At 43.3% G+C, this 21,077-nt stretch overlaps 1 protein-coding gene across 7 annotated transcripts in view; it reads right to left on the minus strand.

The window, feature by feature from the left end:
* The window catches only part of TCF3 (transcription factor 3), a 128,416-nt gene that overhangs the window by 15,035 nt on the left and 92,304 nt on the right, over positions 1–21,077 (minus strand). For 3 of the 7 annotated variants that reach the window (XM_069740638.1, XM_069740639.1, XM_069740642.1), the window contains 7 exons: positions 16,094–16,152; positions 6,914–6,992; positions 5,019–5,092; positions 4,757–4,927; positions 2,482–2,599; positions 2,152–2,311; positions 1,717–1,955 (listed from right to left, as the gene is read on the minus strand). In XM_069740638.1, coding sequence (XP_069596739.1) covers positions 1,717–1,955; positions 2,152–2,311; positions 2,482–2,599; positions 4,757–4,927; positions 5,019–5,092; positions 6,914–6,992; positions 16,094–16,152 — 900 coding nt within the window. The remainder of the gene's footprint in view (positions 1–1,716; positions 1,956–2,151; positions 2,312–2,481; positions 2,600–4,756; positions 4,928–5,018; positions 5,093–6,913; positions 6,993–16,093; positions 16,153–21,077) is intronic. The other 4 variants (XM_069740637.1, XM_069740643.1, XM_069740641.1 and 1 more) reach the window with 3 other exon arrangements.

Raw genomic sequence — 21,077 nt, forward strand, 5'->3', positions numbered from 1 at the left:
ACTGTAGTTCAATGGTCCTATATTTTGCATTAATTTGGAGGTATTGAAAAACATTGCATGGATGTGGAAGGCCAAAACCACACGAACCTGAATGAGGTTGGCGCATTGTTAACATGCGCATTATTTTGACAAAAACCACTGGTTACCTTTAAAGCTAGGTAGCCAGATCAATGCATCAATTCAGATGTATATGCCATCAAGCGTATCAGGAGAGATGGACGATATCCTGAGCCAATTATTCAAGTAGCAAAACATTAATAAGTAGAAATTAAGACTATTTTCTGCAGTACTCAGAGGTTTCCCCTTTAGAATACTTTGTATTTCAAAGATTATTAAAAGCAAGAGGTTGACTTTACAGCAACCATAGTCCTCAGGAGAGATCACTGCGTGCGTTAAATTACAGCTTTGTATTAACACTTTGTATAAACTAATTCAACACCGTTTACCTTTAATACAATACACCATGTTTGTACAGTTCTCAGCCTTCTACCGTATAGCGCCACTATCTTTAGGCTACATATGCAACACAAGAATACACATTTCACATGGGTTACCTTCCTGTTTACCGACTTTGGCACTTCAGTTAGGATACCCCGTGTATATAGGGTGGATGTGCAATAATAAGAATCTATACACACGCACATCAGAATGTCTTCAGAAGCCCCAGTGAGCCACAGAATTTTAACAGAGCTGGTGCAGCAAGTAACAAGGGGCAGTAACTGGACTGCAGCTTTAAGGGAATCCTCTTATTATTTCAGAGGAGCATTAAGTACGAAGCCAGTGGGACAAGGAGTGTGTGTAGGTGGTGGGGAGAAGGGGGTTTGAGAACTGTCTGAAGATAGGAAGTGGTAGGTTTCGGAAAAGGAAAATGGTAGGAAAAAAAAAAAAAAAAAGATGAAGTATAGAAAACAACAATGATGTCTATGCGGTTTAGAACTGATACAAAGAGCTAAGACAAGACTAAAATTTACACTACTTTTTAATGAATTGTTGGAATAGCAGATGTATAGCATCCAAAATCCTCAACAAGAGGATTAAAAAAAAAAGTTTGGCAAGAAAAGAAGTTTTGCAGAAAAAAAAAAAGAAAAAAAAAAAGAAAAACGCACAGCCAATAATGCGCACGCTCACATACACACGTTAAAACACATGCAACTTGTGTAATGTACATAATAATCAACTCTCTTAAATAAGAAAAGTAATGAGAAACAAAACTGGGAGCAATCTGAGGCGTCTTACTAATTTTTTTTTATTAAATAAGAGCTTTCCTGATGGATTCTTGTAGGCGTTTGTGCATTTTAATAATTCCCATGTCACTGCACAAAATGACAATCTACTTGTACCCAGACATACATCACACTTCTAGGAGAGATGGCCCATCTACAATAGCCATACACTCCATGCTAGCTCCCCTCCATCTCTTATATAGGGGAAAGTGATACAGCCGTTGTGTTTCATGCAAAATTGCTGCTCTTTTACAACCCTGTCCCTAAAAATCTAAAAGAAACCAAAAGGGGAAAAAAAAAAAAAAAGCGAGGTCACATTAGCAAGCAGAGAGTGGGGCAGGAGGAGAATATACATGTACTGTTCAGAGATAACAGACTAAAGCAAAGAAGAAATTACATGTATATCTCTGGGGTGGAAGATAAAGGAGGGAGGACGTTAAAGGGAAAACAGACAGATCTGTGCCCCACCACTCTTCCATCAAGTCCCACTCACCTCGCACTTGTTGCTCCAAACTGAGGATGACAGACACAGCCTGGTGCAGAATCAGGAGTTTAGTCTGTGGCTTCTCACTGTTAAGGTGCAGCTGGCACATCCGCCCCAGCTCTTTAAACGCCTCGTTAATATCCCGCACACGAAGACGTTCTCTGGCATTATTGGCCACTCGCCTTTCCTTTTCTCGCTCAGCTTTTTGCTCAGGGGGAAGGTTATCATCCTCATCGTCTTCATCTTGACTAAAGGGAGGTATTCAGTATAATTAGATATGTAATAAAGAGTGGGGCTAAACAGGAAAATAGTCCAACAACAAACTAAGTTTAATACTAGCAAGTGAGCACGATCAAAAAGCAGAGCTGCACAGAGATACCAACTATCACTGGCACAGGTCTGATGCTCACTACCATGTTAAACCCTGTCAGAAATCATCGAGACCTGTTTATAGAACAGCGTGTCCGACTTCTTTGAGATTTCGATTCTTTCTTCTCATCATCTGACAGGTCAGCAACTGACCTATTTTCTTCATCCTCTTTATTTTCCCTTTTTATGTCTGGTGCGCTAGATGACACAACTGTCCTGCTCAGGCCTGCGAGTCCTGGAAAAGAAAGTGGACTTCCTTTAGCAGAAGACTTACAAAGGATTTTAGTAGCAGCTTTTTGAAGAGGTGATGGTCAAGACACTGAAGGCATGGAATAACATTATGAGAATGAAAAGGATATTGCATCTTTTCTCCTAGAATACATTTTTTTCTTCTTCAACTCTTACCAGTGAAGGAGTCTGTTTGCCGGGTCAAGTCTGACAGAGATCCAGCCTGTGTTGAAAGAGCTACAGGGTTGTGAAGCAAATTTGGAGCATTTGGAAGGCCATCCTCTGTTTGTGGCGTCTAGTGGAAGAAACAGGGAAATGGTTATGATGTCAACGGCTACGTATATACTATATATATTATATCTAACTATAGAATATATCTATACACATATGTATACATACAGTGCCTTGAAAAAATTGTTATACCCAGTGTTTGTTTCCACATTGCACCAGCAATTTAAATGCATTTTGTTGGGATGTTATGTGATACACCAAGACAAAGTAGCAAGCATTCAGCCCCCATAAGTTATTACTTTGTAGGACCACTTTTTTCTCCAACTACTGCTGCAAATCTTTTGCTGTATGTCTCTACCAGATTTTCACATCCAGAGGCTGAAATTTTTGACCATTCTTCTTTACATACTAGCTCGAGCTCAGGGAGATTGGATGGAGAGCATCTGTGAACAGCAATTTTCAAGTCTTGCCACAGATTCTCAATGGGATTTAGGTCTGGACTGCAACACATGAATATGCTTTGATCTACAACATTCCATTAAATCTCTGGCAGTATGTTTAGGGCCGTTATCCTATTGGAAGGCGAACCTACGCTCCGGTCTCAAGTCTTTTGCAGCCACTGAAAGGTTTTCTTCCAGGACTGCCCTATATTTCGCTTCATCCACCAACTCTGACTAGCTTCCCTGTCCCTGCTGAAGAAAAGCATCCCCACAGCAAGAAGATGCCACCACCATGTTTAATGGTGGGGATGACATTTCAAGGTGTTAGTTTTCCATCACAAACAGCACTTTGTATGTAACCCAAAAGTTCTACTTTGTCTCATCTGACATAATATAAATAAATAATTTCCGTTACACTTCACAATACTTGCTACTTTGTGTTGATATATCACATAAAATCCTAAGAAAATACATTTAAGTTTGTGGGTCCAATGTTAAAAAAATGTGGAAAATTCCCTATCGGTATGTCTTTGGAATGTGGGAGGAAACCGGAGTGCCCGGAGGAAACCCACGCAAACACAGGGAGAACATACAAACTCCTTGCAGATGGGTGTCCAAGGTGGGATTAGAACCCAGGACTCCAGCGCTGCAGTGCTATCCACTGAGCCACCGTGCTGCCCCGAGATTTCGCGAGCACGCTCGGGTGTCCTCTGAGTATTTAGTGCTCGGAGATTTAGTTTTCTTTGCCGCAACTGGATGATTTACAGCTACTAGCCTGCTTGATTACATGTGGGGATTCCCTAGCAACCCCCACATGTACTTAGCCTGGCTAATAGCTGTAAATCATTCATCTGAGGCGATGAAAACCAAATCTCCGAGCACTAAAAATTACTCGGGAGGTCACCCTAGCGTGCTCGGGAAATCTCGAGTAACGAGTATATTTGCTCATCACTAATACCGATGCTATTGCAATGCACTACATGAAGTAAGCAACATAGAAGTTTAGTATAGTTCTTCAGATTCGCTAATTGGAGGTACTTCCAAATATTATTATACCTACTACATATTGGGACAGGATCCTGAAGATTGGAATAGTCCTTTAAGGCAATACAGTAAATGTATCATTAAATGTATCATTTAAAAATGAGTCATCTATGAGGGAGTTGGGGGTCAGACTCAGGGAAATTGAGAAGCCGGAGGTTTGGCTTAGGCTACTTTCACACTAGCGTCGTACTCGGCCCATCGCAGTGTGTCGGGCCGACGTACCGAAGCTAGCAGTGAATGCGCCGCACAACGGGGGCAGCGGATGCATTTTTCCAGCGCATCCGCTGCCCCATTGTGAGGTGCGGGCAGGTGGGGGCGGAGTTCCGGCCGCGGCGGACCGTCGGCAGCAAAAAACGTTACATGTAACGTTTTTTGCAGCCGACGGTCCGCCACAACACGGCGCAACCGTCGCATGAGGTTGCGACGTGTGGCAAAGCATTGCAATGCAGGGTGCGTTTTTTCTACAAAACGACAGATAGCGACGTGCAGTGCACGACGCTAGTGTGAAAGTAGCCTTACTGACTCCAAAGCCAATACTTTTTCATGGCACTGTATTTAATGGTTAATTGCCACAAGGCTTTATACATATTGACATTTTGCACAGGTTAAAATCTCAGCATTTTTGGTCTTACACGTTATTCCTTGTGACAGGCAGGGTTCGAGTTGTTACTGCATACAGGTATTATATAGCCAACAAAAAATACACAGTTTCTATAAGTAATGTGAATTATTCTGACCATAGAATGTCTATTGGCCAAGGAGAGAATGGCAGCAGGAAAGTTAGCTCCTAGTACTCCTGCAGCTGTTCCCAAGAGTGAATGCATATCTTCATGTACGCCAGTCTGCCCCACAGCATGACTCCTTAACACGTGTATGGCTTCATCAAGCCGATCTTCCATTTTGTTCTGCTGTAGGTGGGGGCGAAAGGGTTAAAGTCAGTTTTCAATTCTTAGATTACTCAACTGCATTTTCTAAGATTGCAACAATGCAGCTACTCACTAATGTGTGTAGAGTTCCCTCATAACTTGGCGACATTGCTCCTGGGCCGGTAGCCCTAGGCCACTGTCCTGTTCCTAATGGCAGAGTAAACACAGATATGATAACATGAAAAAAGTAGACAAATTAAAATCAGATAATGTAACGTTAACACGGCGACTAGACCATGCCACATATAGTTAGCATGTAGGCAGTAGGCTCCCTAAAAGGACACAGCATTACAAATTTAAGTATACCCATCGAGCAATGTTAATGAAAACGATGGATTTATAAACAATTGCTTTTACGTGTAGCTTTAATTTACACTCTTGCATTATGTCATTAACTACTTATTAGTAAGGTGTAGTGATGAGCGAGTGTACTCGTTGCTCGGGTGATCTCCGAGTATTTGTTAGTGTTCGGAGATTAAGTTTTCATCGCAGCAGCTGAATGATTTACAGCTACTAGACAGCTTGATTACATGTTACGATTCCCTAGCAATCAGGCAACCCCCACATGTACTCAGCCTGGCTAGTAGCTGTAAATCATTCCGCTGAGGCGATGAAAACTTAATCTCTGAACACTAACATACTCGGGAGGACACCCGAGCAATGAGTACACTCACTCATCACTAGTAAGGTGTTATACAGAGCACGCTTGTGTCCTAATCAAGTATTTTCAGCGCGCAAGGAAAATATGCTTGAGTCCCACGGCTGCATGTGTCGCAGATGTTCGACAGCCACAACACATGCAGGGATTACCTATGTAGAGTAATATTCAATCACCGCACACTCTTGATAGATGCTTGTGAAAACTTTAATATACAGATGTAGATGCAGCGATAACACAATTCATGAATAAGGAATAATGCAGGGATAAGGCAGGGATATAGAAAATGGTGAGGCGACAAGAACATTAAAGGGAATCTGTCACCTACTTTTTCATATACAAGATGCGGCCGAAGCCATTATTGGCTTATCTACAGCAATCTGTAATGCAGTAGATAAGCCCCTGATTTAACCTGAAAGAAAAACAAGTTATATTATACTCACCCAGGGACGGTCCGGTCCGATGGGTGTCGTTGTCCGGCACCACACATCTTCATGCGAGGAAGTTCTCTTCCTTGCTTCCTGTCACGGCTCCTGTGCAGGCATATTTTATCTGTCCTGTTGAGGGCAGAGCAAAGTACTGCAGTGCACAGGTGCCAGGAAAGGTCCAAGAAGCTCAGCACCTGAGCACTTGACGTTGCCCTCAACAGCCCTGATAAAGTACGCCTGCGCAGGAGCAGCGACAGGAAGCAAGGAAGAGGATGTCATCGCATGAAGATGGGAGGCGCCGGATCCGGACCGCGATGCCCATCGGAACAGACCGCCCCAGGGTGAGTATAATATAACTTGTGTTTTTTTTTTTAGGTTACATCGGGGGCTGATCTACAGCATTATAGAAGGCTATAGATAAGCCCCAGATGGTGGTGGCCGCAGCTTATATACGAAAAATGAGGTGAAAGATTCCCTTTAACGTTTCGACCCTCATAGGGTCTTATTCATATAGCCGCAGTTTGCAAAATTCACTGAATGATGTAAAGGATATCTTGATTGCAAAAGGACACCTGGGTCCTAGGTAGGTCTGGCTGGATTGTAGGCTGCAATGTGATTACCTATGTGTCAGGCAATCCCTGCATGTGTTGCGGCTGCCAAACAGACACGAGACATGCAGCCGTGGGACTCGAGAATATTTTCCCGAACATGCCGAAAATACTGGATTAGGACACGAGCGTTCCCGGATAACACCTTATCCGACCACGCTCGCTCATCACTAGTAATTATCAAACACTTCTGTACACATCTAATATGTGTCAAATCAATTTTTGTTGGTGTCATGTTTGTTTACTAGGTATCGAATATACACTGTTTACATACCAGTCAATCCCTGAGGTGATCCCACAGGGGTGGACGGGCTCGAGGAAAAGTTTGCACTGGAATGATCTGGAGAATAAATCTTTAAAAAGAAACAAAAAAAAAAAACATTTTTTAATTAATATGCTCATACAGTACTCATACACCATATTATTGTGGGAATACATCCATACATTTAAGCCTATACAGAAATGAAGAGCACGATGGAGTTTCGATGACCAATATAATGCAGTATGTAGTAGGAGTCAACACCGTTTAACACTGACTGCTGGGATCTCCACTATTCCTGAGAACTGGGCTCTACAGTGCCAGACAGAATGGAGAGGTGGCTGTCCCAAAGCTCCATTCATTGTCTATCAGACTGCTGAGAGCTTCAATAATGGATAAAACCGCAAGGAGCTTGTAAAACTATTTTGCAATTTACTTGTTAACCCCTTCTTGACCTTGGGATTTTCCGTTTTTTTCCGTGTTCGTTTTTTGCTCCCCTTCTCCCCAGAGCCATAACTTTTTTATTTTTCCATCAATATGGCCATGTGAGGGCTAAGTTTTTGCGGGACGAGTTTTACTTTTGAACGGCATCTCTGGTTTTACCATGTCGTGTACTAGAAAACAGGAAATAAATTCCAAGTGCGGTGAAATTGCAAAGAAAGTGCAATGCCACACTTGTTTTTTGTTTGGCTTTTTTGCTAGGTTCACTAAATGCTAAAACTGACCTGCCATTATGATTCTCCAGGTCATTACGAGTTCATAGACACCAAACATGTCTAAGTTAGTATTTATCTAAGTGGTGAAAAAAAATCCAAACTTTGCTAAAAAAAATAAATAAAAATAAAATAAATTGCGCCATTTTCCGATACCGGTAGTGTCTCCATGTTTCGTGAGCTGGGGTCGGGTGAGGGCTTATTTTTTGCGTGCCGAGCTGACGTTTTTAGTGATACCATTTTGGTGCAGATACGTTCTTTTGATTGCCCGTTATTGCATTTTAATGCAATGTCACGGTGACCAAAAAAAACCGTAATTCGGAAGTTTCAAATTTTTTTCTCACTACGCAGTTTAGCGGTCAGGTTAATCCTTTTTTTATTGATAGATTGGGCGATTCTGAACTCGGCGATATCAAATAGGTGTAGATTTGATTTTTTTGTTTTACTTTGAATGGGGCGAAAGGGGGGTGATTTAGAGGTTTATATCTTTTTCATATTTTTTTAATTTTTTTTTTTTTTTTTTTTTTACTTTTGCCATGCTTCAATAGCCTCCATGGGAGGCTAGAAGCTGGCACAACTCGATCAGCTCTGCTAGATAGGAGCGATCATCAAATCACCCCTATGTAGCTGAATTACAGGCTAGCTTTGAGCGCCGACTACAGGGTGGCGCTCACAGCAAGCCGGCATCAGCAACCATAGAGGTCTCAAGGAGACCTCTGGTTACTACGCTGACGCATCGCTGACACCCGATCATGTGACGGGGGTCGGCGATGCGCTAATTTCCGGCCCGATGGCCGGAAGCGGTAGTTAAATGCCGCCGCCAGCGGTTGACAGCGGCATTTAACTAGTTAACAGCGACGGGTGGATCGCGATTCCACCCGTCGCTATTGCGGGCACATGTCAGTTGTTCAAAACAGCCGACATGTCACGGCTTTGATGTGGGCTCACTGCTGGAGCCCGCATCAAAGCAGGAGATCTGACCTCAGACGTACTATCCCGTCTGAGGTCAGAAAGAGGCTAAATAATAGTGATGAGCGAATATACTCGTTACTTGAGATTTCTGGCGCATGCTCGAGTGACCTCCGAGTATTTTTTAGTGCTCGGAGTTTTAGTTTTTATTGCCGCAGCTGAATGTTTTACATCTGTTAGCCAGCATATGTGGGGGTTGCCTGGTTGCTGGGGAATCCCCACATGTAATCAAGCACGCTAAGAAATGTAAATCATTCAGCTGAGGAAAACTAAATTTCCGAGCACTAAAAATACTTGGAGATCACCCGAGTGTGCTCGGGAAAGCTCGAGTGACGAGTATATTCGCTCATCACTATTAAATAAAAAAAAAATAAAAAAAAATTGTGTTCTCAAGTATGTAGGGAGTTTTAATACTACAGTGTACAGCTAATTGCCAAAGTTAACAGCCACCTTGAAATTACTGGTCCCCTAGACAATGGTGGCGTGGTTGCAAGTGGTTTGCTGTACAGCTTTTAAGTGCAGCTCTGAAGATAGCAGGATTGCTGGATCCAGCCAGTATAAATATGAAGTAACCATGCCACTGGAGTACACCGCCATCGGCATCTGGAAGGTGGGATGCAGAGGAGTGGTGCACTCCTGAAGACAGAGGACTTGCGCATCCCTGTAAAGGTTGGATTATAGTATAAGACTTTGGGTTCTTTAGTTAGTAATTAGGAAACCTTGAAGCATTTTTTCCCCAAATGTACAAATATATATATATATGGGCGGTACAGATATCCTTCCAATATTTTTTTTTTTTTTAGACCAAGGCCACTAACCGTTAAGGTTTCACCATCATCAACCATGGGGGATTCTTTACTTTACCGAGCAGTGAGACTATGGAACGCTTTGCCACGTTATTGTGATTGTTTATTTTTTTCAACAAGCTCCCCCTCTCTGAAACGCCTGTTCCATCTGCAATAAGCTGCATGCCATTCACTTCAGCTTTACCTCTCGTACCCCATCCTTCCTGGGCCTCACTGAAACATGGTTAACACCCTCCGAACACAGCCTCACCCGCTGTGCGCTGTGTTATGGTGGCCTTCATTTTACCCACACTCACCCAGGCAATAGACATGGTGGAGGAGTGGGTCTTTAGCAATTGCACCTTCAACCCAATCCCACCTTTACCTTCCCTCATCCTCTCTTCCTTTAAAGTGCATTTTGCCCGTATCTACTCTCCCTTGAGCCTCCAAATGACCGGAATATATCGACCCCAGGGGTCTGACGACTGTTTTATTGACCACATCTCCACTTGCCTTCTCCACTTTATCTCTGCTGATATTCCCACCATCATCGTGGGCTACTCAAAGATCCCCAATGACACCCACCAGCCTGCAGCCTTTAAGCTCCTGTCCCTTGCTTCATCCTTTGGTCTTACTCAGTGGTCCTCCGCATCCACCCACACAGACTAACAAACAGAGGGTACGGAAAGTATTCAGACCCCTTTAACATTTTTGACTTTCATTGCTGACATTTGGTAAATTCAAAAAGTTAATTTTTTTCTCAATATACACTCTGCACCCCATCTTGACTGAAAAAAACAAAAAACAAAAAGCAAAAAGAGAAATGTAGCAATTTTTGCAAATTTATTAAAAAAGAAAAACTGATATATCACATGGTCATAAGTATTTAGACCCTTTGCTCAGTATTGAGTAGAAGCACCCTTTTGAGCTAGTACAGCCATGGGTCTGCTTGGGAATCATGCAACAAATTTTTCACACCTGGATTTGGGGATACTCTGCCATTCTTCCTTGTAGATACTCCAGTTCCGTCAGGTTGGATAGTGAACATTGGTGGACAGCCATTTTCAGGTCACTCCAGAGATGCTCAATTGGGTTTAGGTCAGGGCTCTGGCTGGGCCAGTCAAGAATGGTCACAGCTGTTCTGGAGCCACTCCTTTGTTATTTTAGCTGTGTGCTTAGGGTCATTGTCTTGTTGGACGATGAACCTTCGGCCAAGTCTGAGGTCCAGAGGACTCTGGAAGAGGTTTTCATCCAGGATATCACTGTACTTGGCCACATTCATGCTTCCTTCAATGACAACCAGTCGTCCTGACCCTGCAGCTGAAAATCATACCCATAGCATGATGCTGCCACCACGTTTCACCATTGGGATTGTATTGGGCAGGTGATGAGCAGAGCCTGGTTTTCTCCACATATACCGCCTAGAATTATCACCAAAAAGATCTATCTTTGTCTCATCCGACCAGAGAACCTTATTTCTCAGTCTGCGAGTCCTTCATGTGCTTTTTTAGCAAACTATGGGGGCTTTCATATGTCTTAGGCTGCCGTCACACTGGCAGTATTTGGTCAGTATTTTACATCAGAATTTGTAAGCCAAAACCAGCAGTGGGTGATAAATGCAGAAGTGGTGCATATGTTTCTATTATACTTTTCCTCTATTTGTTCCACTCCTGGTTTTGGCTTACAAATACTGATGTAAAATACTGACCAAATACTGCTAGTGTGACGGCAGCCTTACACTGAGGAGAGGCTTCCGTCTTGCCACTCTGCCATAAAGGCCCGACTGGTGGAGGGCTGCAGTGATAGTTGACCCCCTGACGAAGGCAGACGCCGAAACACGCGTCTGGGTTCGGCACATCCCAGGGACGTTCATCCCATTCAGCAGGTAATACCAGGTGGCTTCTTTTTGACCTCTACTCCGATTTATTGTTTTTTTTTTGGGGGGGGGGGGGGCGGGCATTTTTTTTTTGTTTGATTGCTTGCCCGCTGGGTGCTTTATAGCTCACTGGTCACTATGACTATTATACTATATACCGGCCGGATTTAGTGCCAATAGTTTGCACCAATATTTATTATCAGCATCTCTATTCGGTCTCCTTTTTGCCACCAACTAATTAAGTTTGAACATGCACTTTATAATATTTATTTGGTAAATCTGCTTGCTATATATTTTATGGCTTATTGACACAGGTATGCACATATATGTTGTCCTTACACTGTGGTTATATATTTCATTTATTTTTAGTGCTGCCATTTATATGTCGCTGGTGTTGTGCTTTTTATGGTATTTTTTCCCACCGTTACACTATATTACGGTATATATATTTTTTAATAAATATTGTAATTTATACTGCATTTTGGACTTTGTTTCGTTTTTTTCTTCGTTTTTTCACCATTGGGATTGTACTGGGCAGGTGATGAGCAGTGCCTGGTTTTCTCCACATATGCCGCTTAGAATTATCACCAAAAAGATCTATCTTCGTCTCATCCGACCAGAGAACCTTATTTCTCAGTCTGAGTCCTTCATGTGCTTTTTTTTAGCAAACTATGGGGGCTTTCATATGTCTTAGGCTGCCGTCACACTAGCAGTATTTGGTCAGTATTTTACATCAGTATCTGTAAGCCAAAACCAGCAGTGGGTGATGCATATGTTTCTGTTATACTTTTCCTCACTCCTGGTTTTGGCTTACAAATACTGATGTAAAATACTGACCAAATACTGCTAGTGTGACGGCAACTTTACACTGAGGAGAGGCTTCTGTGGGGCCACTCTGCCATAAAGGCCCGACTGGTGGAGGGCTGCAGTGATAGTTGACTTTGTGGAACTTTCTCCCATCTCCCTACTGTATCTCTGGAGCGCAGACAATGATCTTGGTGTTCTTCTTTACATCTCTCACCAAGGTTCTTCTACCACAATTGCTCAAGTTTGGCTGGAAGGCCAGGTCTAGGAAGACTTCTGGTGGTCTTAAACTTCTTCCATTTAAAGATTATGGAAGCCACTGTGCTCTTAGGAACCTTAAGTACTGCAGAAATTATTTTATAACCTTGGCCAGATCTGTGCCTTGCCACAATTCTGTCTATGAGCTCCTTGACCAGTTCATTTGACCTCATGATTCTCATTTGGTCTGACATGCACTGTGAGGTCTTAAGGCCCCTTCACATTAAGCGACGCTGCAGCGATACCGACAACGATCCGGATCGCTGCAGCGTCGCTGTTTGGTCGCTGGAGAGCTGTCACACAGACCGCTCTCCAGCGACCAACGATGCCGGTAACCAGGGTAAACATCGGGTAACTAAGCGCAGGGCCGCGCTTAGTAACCCGATGTTTACCCTGGTTACCATGCTAAAAGTAAAAAAAAACAAAAACACTACATACTTACCTACAGCCGTCTGTCCTCCAGCGCTGCGCTCTGCTTCTCTGCTCTCCTCCTGTACTGTCTGGGAGCCGGAAAGCAGAGCGGTGACGTCACCGCTCTGCTTTCCGGCTCACAGACAGTACAGGAGGAGAGCAGAGCACAGCGCTGGAGGACAGACAGCGGTAGGTAAGTATGTAGTGTTTGTTTTTTTTTACTTTTAGCATGGTAACCAGGGTAAACATCGGGTTACTAAGCGCGGCCCTGCGCTTAGTTACCCGATGTTTACCCTGGTTACCAGTGAAGACATCGCTGGATCGGTGTCACACACGCCGATCCAGCGATGTCAGCAGGAGTCCAGCGACGAAATAAAGTTCTGGACTTTGTTCAGCGACCAACGATCTCCCAGCAGGGGCCTGATCGTTGGTCGCTGTCACACATAACGATTTCATTAACGATATCGTTGCTACGTCACAAATAGCAACGATATCGTTAACGATATCGTTATGTGTGAAGGTACATTTATATAGACAGGTGTGTGCCTTTCCAAATCAAGTCCTCTCAGTTTAAACAAACACAGCTGGACTCCAATGTAGGAGTAGTACCATCTGAATGGTCAGCATGTGATTTAAATATGAGTGTCTGAGCAAAGGGTCTGAATACTTATGACCAAGTGATTTCAGTTTTTCTTTTAATAAATATGCAAAAATGTCTACATTTCTGTTTTCTTCAGTCAAGATGGGGTGCAGAGTGTACATTAATTTGAAAAAAAATTTTTTTTTTGAATTTACCAAATGGCTGCAATGAAACAAAGTGAAAAGACCTCATCGTTACCCACCTCTACATCTAATGTCACCTCTCCCCATCATCTGACCATTATCTACTCACTTTCTCATCCCTGTCCTCATCACTTGACTCCCATGTTCAGAAACTAGCACACCCCAACAGAAACCTAACACGCCTAGACTTTCACATGCTCTCCGAATCTATTCTACCTCTGTCCTCCATATCTTCACTCCACAAGACAGACAGTGCCACCATTTTCTACAACACCACACTGGCATCAGCTTTACACCCAGTCACCCCTCTTGTGTATGGCAAAGTGTGATGAATCAATAGACAAACCTGTCACAATAAAGTCACTAAAGCTTCGGCAAGTGTCCAGGTTTGCGGAGCGGTGTTGGAAGAAAACACGAGAAATCTTCTAGAAAATTTCACCGCATTCAAAACAGCAACTTTCACATTCAAATGAGCCCTCACACCTGTTACTTCACAACCCTTGTATCTACTTTATTCCACAACCCCAAACAGTAATTCAACACTTAACTCCCTCCTCTGCCCTTCACTGCCCACTCCAACCACCCTCGTCTCTGCAGAAAACTTCATTGCAGATTTAAAAAATAAGGTGACCCAAACAAAGCAAGTCTTTACTGCCCATCTGTTATAATGCCTACGTATAACAGACCCCTCTGCCTCCCCCATAACTTTCCACCCTACCATCACTGAAGAGCTCATTCATCTCCTCTCCAAATCACACCTCATCACTTGTGCACTTGACTCCATCCCAACTCTCCCAACACCATCACCAGGCCTATCCCAGCCCCAACCCATCTTTTCAACTTCTAGCTAACCTCTGGTACCTTCCTTTCTGCTTTCAAACATGCTACTATCACACCTATCCTAAAGAAGCCATCCCTCGACGCGAGCTCCACATCCATGCTGAACTTTCTTCCTCTCATTTAACTCACTCAAACTACAATACAGCTTCAGTCCCCACCATTCCACTGAAACTGCCCTGAACAAGATTACCACTTACTGCCAAAGCTAACAGACAATTCTTTACACTCCTCCTTCTAGACCTTTCCTCTGCCTTCAACACAATTGACCACCACCACCTACTACTACTACAAATCCTCTCTTCCCTTGGCGTCAAAGGCCTCACCCTCTTGTACCTCTCACACGTCTGCAACCAGATATTTAGCATCGCCCACATTACGTCATCCCACCCTCTCTCTCATGGCTCTGTTGTGGGACCCATACTCTTCTCAATCTATAGCTTTGGCCTGGTACAACAAAGTCCCTTTGCTTCCAGTACCATCTATACGCTGATGATACTCAGAGCTACCTCTCTGGCTCAGACATTACCTCTCTGCTGTCCACCAGCCATATCATCCTCCTCCTTATCACGCTCCTAAAGCTCAATGTGGACAAAGCTGAAGTCATCATCTTTTTTCCATCCTACCCAACTCCCCTACCTCATCTATCACAATAAATGATATCACGCTTTTTAATGTAACGCAAGTCCGCTGCCTCGGAGTAACCTTGAGTCAGCCACCTCCAACTCAAAATATTTCCAGAATCTGTCCTTTCCTCAACCCTGAATTAACTAAAATGTTAGTACATGCCCTCATCTCCCGCCTCGACTACTACAATATACTCCTCTGTGCCTGCTACCCTCGCACCTTTACAGTTCATCCTTAACTCTGCTACACAACTAATCCATCTCTCGCCTCACTATTCCTCAGGTTCTCCCCTCTGCAAATACCTTCATTGGCTCCCAATTCCCCCATGTATACTGTTCAAACTAATGACAATGACCTACAAAGCAGTCCATTATCTGTCTCTTCCATATATCGCCAAAGTATTCTCCAGTTACCATCCAACATGTAATTTCTGGTCCTCTCGAGACCTTATATCATCCCCACTTATATGTTCACCACCCAATCACCTTCAAAATAACTCCCGAGCATCCCCTATATTCTGGAATTCTGTGCCCCAACACATCAGATTATCGTCCAGTTTCAGAACTTTCAAAATGAACTTGAAAACGCATCTCTTCAAGCAAGCCTACACCAACCCCTGCCAACTCACCACCCCTAGAGCTGTCTTAACCTTACCCTACTATCTTCCTCTCCGTTATCTGGTAGACCAAGTCCGCAAGGTCAGTGCCTTCTCCCCTCTGTACTAGTCTGTCACTGTTAGATTGGTCACTGAAATTTATATTTGTATTTTGTATGTAACCATAGAATCAATGGTCCTCTAAGAGTAAACAATTCTAAATAATAAGTTCAAGAAGGGCTTGATACCTTTTTCAAACAGCAAGATATTACTAGCTATGGGTACTACACTTCTGGAGGTGAGACACTAATCCATGGATTTATTTATATTTGGTGTCAAATGAATATTCCCCTAATACAGGGTCATAGGCAAATGCCTGAAAGGGCTATTGCCTTGCTCTGGATCAACACAGTAGATGAAGTGATGGCATTTTTTTTCTTTTAACAACTACATAAGTTATATCTTGGCAATGAAAAAAATTCAAGTGGCCAAATGACCGTTAAAGAATGTGTATATTACACCATTGGTTAGACTTACAGAAGCTAATGCTTTTCCTAATGCATCCCCTGAGCTCCCAGTAGCAGTGCCTCTGTTACCTAAAGGGAAAAATTGAAACAAATAAAATACAATGTATTTTATAGAACAAAAGTACACTAAGTCATGGAAACATAGAAAAACTAAAATTAATGGTTCACATTTATTTTTTAATTCTGTGCACATCTGCATTTCTTAAATCAATCATAGGAATATAGCAAAATAAAGCTTTATCTCATTTCTGTTAGTTGCTGTAGAAATATGGAACATGCCGGTAGGGTGTGTATGGAGCTGAACCAGATCCATACTCCGAGGGTGCCGGCAGTGTAGATAGCTCAGAATACTGCTTAATCCCTAAAATGGTTATTTTGGCAGGTCCTTTTGGGTGTCCAGTGGCCCCCATGGGATGCATTCATGGGGTGCTGATGGGTTGTCATGGCAGGAGGAGGAATTCTGAAGGTCTCCATGGATACATTCTTTGTGATCCTACAAGGTCTAGCGATAATAGTGCATGACTATCAAAATATAAAATGATTTAACTCATGCAGGAAAAAGTGATAAAATCAAAACGCCTGCATTTTTTCAGTCGCGAAACCTAGCCAAAAAACTACAATAAAAAGCCATTTTATAGGAAGGTCATATGTATATCAGGAAAGACATGTCAATGAACTAGAGTGGTGCAGGGAGAAGCGTGCTGGGGCCACACTGAACTAGTCCGGTTTCTCCCAATTGTCCCTCGACAGCTATTTGAAAGATTTTTCTGAAGTGCTGTAGATCAGGGGTGTCAAACTGCATTCCTCGAGGGCTGCAAACAGGTCATGTTTTCAGGATTTCCTTGTACTGCACAGGTGATAATTTAATCACCTACACAAATAATGAGTTGGTGATTAAATTATCACCTGTGCAGTACAAGGAAATCCTGAAAACATGACCTGTTTGCAGCCCTCGAGGAATGCAGTTTGACACCCCTGCTGTAGCGTAAAACATACGTGGCTGAAATCGCACAGCCAGGCTGTGATTAATGGGGCCAGTTGGGGCAGCGAGAATCTTTGACATGTTATCTTTCATGCTTCTTGTTTTTATAAACAATTTGCAATTTTACTAAAGATGAGCAAATTGATAAGAACTAAATTCCGTGAAGTGTAATACGAATTTTGGAGGCCAAATTTGGCTGAAATAGTTTGTGGGTGCAATTTGAAGAGGCCTTAGGTGCCAGAGCAAAAGAAAACCGCTAAAGTGACTGAAATTACACCCCTAAAAAAATAGTTTCGTTTATGGGTGTAGTGACAACTTTGACCTGACAGCTGTTTTCCAGAAATAATGCAGTAGACGTTGAGTAGTGAAAATGGCAAAAATGGCATTTTAGTCGGCGATACAACGCAAACAGCTTGTGCTTCTGGAGACAGACCTTGTAAACTGCGCTACAGCAATGCCATACACATGGACGTCAACTATACCTGGGCACACCGAAAGGATAAGAAATAAAAGGGAGGCCAATAAGGCTGTGGTAGCCCACATTTTACTGGATTGGCTTATGACTTTTCCAAAGCCTTCAAGCTACTAGCAATATGGAAGTCTACTATTTCTCGGTTGATAGATGACTGTCTTGAGTGAGGGTTTGTTTCCTTTTGGGAAGAGTGGACATTGTTAGTGGTACCACAGTGGCCCAGTGGTTAGCACTGTTACTTTGCACTGGGCTCCTAGGGTCAAATGCCACCAAAGGACAACATCTGCAAGGAGTTTGTATGTTCTCCCCATGTTGGCGTAGGTTTCTTCTGGGTTCTCCGGTTTCCTCCCACATTCCAAAGACATACTAATAGAGGATTCAGATTGTGAGCCCCAATGGGGACAACGATAATGTCGGTGAAGCGCAATGAAACATGATGAAGCTATATCAGCAAAGAATAATAAATAATAGTACCATTTGGGGAAAAATAAAAATTTTTGATCACTTTTTTTCTTACTGTTAGTTGGTAAACAGTGCATTTTCCCTGGTCTTGATTGTGGGGTGTGCTGGAGTCCGATGCACGCCAATTCATAAATCTGGAGTGTCTGATGAGTGGTGTGCACCTTGGCGCTCTATGCCAGAAATCTTACTCCAGTCAGGTACTAGAGTGAGATTTCTGGCATAATGAACACCATAGTGTGTCATGAATCAAACAAATTGCAGCGTCCTGCCCCCGTCCCAGCTCCACCTACTTTAACGCATCTAGTGAGTATTTATTTTTGCATCAACTAATTTGAGTAAAACTGAAGATTTTTTTTAAATGTTGTTACCGGGCAGCACAATGATTCAGTGGTTAACACTGTTGCTTTGCAGGCAGCACTGGGGTCCTACATTTAAGGCTATGTGCACACATTCAGGATTTGCCTTTTTTTCGTGTTTTTTCGACCGTCTTCTGCAGAAAAAAAGGCTAAAAAAAGCTTACATTAAGCATCCCATCATTTTAATGCATTCCGCAATTTTTGTGCACATGCTGTGTTTTTTTCTTCTGTGAAAAAAACGCATTGCGGTAAAAAACGCAGCATGTTCATTAATTTTGTGGATTTTTTGCATTTTTGCTGCTATATTATTGCATTGGGAAGCGCCGGAAAAAAATCCTCAAAAAAACAAAACAAAAAAACAAAAAAAAACACAAAACAAATAAACAGCACAAAAAACGCCGGAAAAACAAAAACAACCTGAGGATTTCCTGCAGAAAAAGTCCGGTTTTGTTCAGAAAAATTCTGTTGACATTCCTGAATGTGTGCACATAGCCTAAATCCCAAGGACATAATCTGCAAGGCGTTTGTATGTTCTCCCCATGTTTGTGTGGGTTTCCTCTGGGTTCTCCAGTTCCCTTTCACATTTTAAAACATCCTAATAGGGAGGTTAGATTGTGAGCCACAATAGGGACAGTGATGATAATGTGTGAAGTGCTGCGGAATATGATGGAGCCATATAAATACGCAAAATAAATAAACTCGAGTGAAAACATCAAAAATTGAAAAACGCTGGCGCAACTCTGAGTTGCACCTACATTTTGCAACTTTTCAAATCTTTTAACCCCTTTCTGACCTCGGACGGGATAGTACATCCTAGGTCAGATCCCCTGCTTAGATTCGGGCTCCGGCGGTGAGCCCGCATCAAAGCCGGGACATGTCAGCTGTATTGAACAGCCGACATGTGCCCGCAACAGCGAGGGGTGCAACCGCGATTCACCCGCCGCTATTAACTAGTTAAATGCCTCTGTCAAACGCTGACAGCGGCATTTAAATAGCGCTTCCGGCCATCGGGCAGGAAATGAGCGCATCGGGGGTCAGCGATGAGTCGGCATAACAACCAGAGGTCTATTAAAGACGCCCATGGTTGCTGTTGGATTGCGGTGACCGCCACCCTGTGGTTGGCGCTCGTAACAATGCAGCAATTCTACTACATAGGAGCGATCTGAGCATCGCTCCTATGTAGCAGAGGTGATTGAGTTGTGCCAGCTTCTAGCCTCCCATGGAGGCTACTGAAGCATGGAAAGAAAATGTTTTAAAAAATATGAAAAAAATAAAAGATTAAAATCAACCCCCTTTCGTCCCATTCAAAAAAAAACACAACGAAAAAACAAATATACACATACTAGATGGTGGCCCGATTCTAACGCATCGGGTATTCTAGAATATGCATGTCCACGTAGTATATTGCCCAGCCACGGATTATATTGCCCAGCCACGGAGTATATTGCCCAGCCACGGAGTATATTGCCCAGCCACGGAGTATATTGCCCAGCCACATAGTATATTGCCCAGCCACATAGTATATTGCCCAGCCACATAGTATATTGCCCAGCCACATAGTATATTGCCCAGCCACATAGTATATTGCCCAGCCACATAGTATATTGCCCAGCCACATAGTATATTGCCCAGCCACATAGTATATTGCCCAGCCACATAGTATATTGCCCAGCCACATAGTATATTGCCCAGCCACATAGTATATTGCCCAGCCACATAGAATATTGCCCAGCCACATAGAATATTGCCCAGCCACATAGAATATTGCCCAGCACAGAGCCACGTAGTATAGAGACTTAAAAAATAACAAAAACATATACTCACCTTCCGAAGGCCCGTTGAAGTCCTGCTATACTCACCATCCGCCGCCTTTCACGCTCCTCGCGACGCTCCCGGGACCGCTCCATTGCAAGCGGCAGCTTCCGGTCCCAGGGCTGGTGTGAGCAGGACCTATGATGACGTCGCGGTCACATGACCGTGATGTCACGGCAGGTCCTTGTCGCACACCAGCCCTGTCCCGGAAGCTGCCGCTTGCAATGGAGCGGTCCCGGGAGCGTGGCGAGAAGCGGGAAAGGCGGCGGAGGGAGAGTATAGCAGGTTTTTTGCTTTTTTTATTATTTTTAACAAGACATTTTTACTATTGATGCTGCATGCATCAATAGTAAATAGTTGGGGACACACAGGGTTAATAGCAGCGGTAACGGAGTGCGTTACACCGCGGGCCGTTACCGCTGTCATTAACCCTGTGTGAGCGGTGAGTGGAGGGGATTATGGAGCGTGCGCCGGGCAGTGAGTGCAGGGGAGTAGGGGAGGGACTAATCGGACTGTGGCCGTCGCTGATTGGTCGCGGTAGCCATGACAGGCAGCTGCCGAGACCAATCAGCGAATTAATAACTGTGACAGAAGGACTGACAGACAGAAGTGACCCTTAGACAATTATATAGTAGATATGGTATCGCCGTGTTCAGTATCACCATATCAAAAAAAATAAGGATTTACCTGATCGCTAAATGGCGTAGTGAGAAAAAAATCTAAACGCCAGAATAACGTTTTTTTGGTTGCCGCGACATTGCATTAAAACGCAATAACGGGTGATCAAAAAAAATGTATCTGCACCAAAAAGGTATCATTAAAAAAGTCAGCTCGGCACGCAAAAAATAAGCTCTCACCCGACCCCAGATCACGAAAAATGGACACGCTACGGGTATCAGAAAATGGCGCA

The sequence above is a fragment of the Ranitomeya imitator genome, chromosome 1 (genome assembly GCF_032444005.1).
Source record: "Ranitomeya imitator isolate aRanImi1 chromosome 1, aRanImi1.pri, whole genome shotgun sequence".
Classification (NCBI taxonomy): Eukaryota; Metazoa; Chordata; class Amphibia; order Anura; family Dendrobatidae; genus Ranitomeya; species Ranitomeya imitator.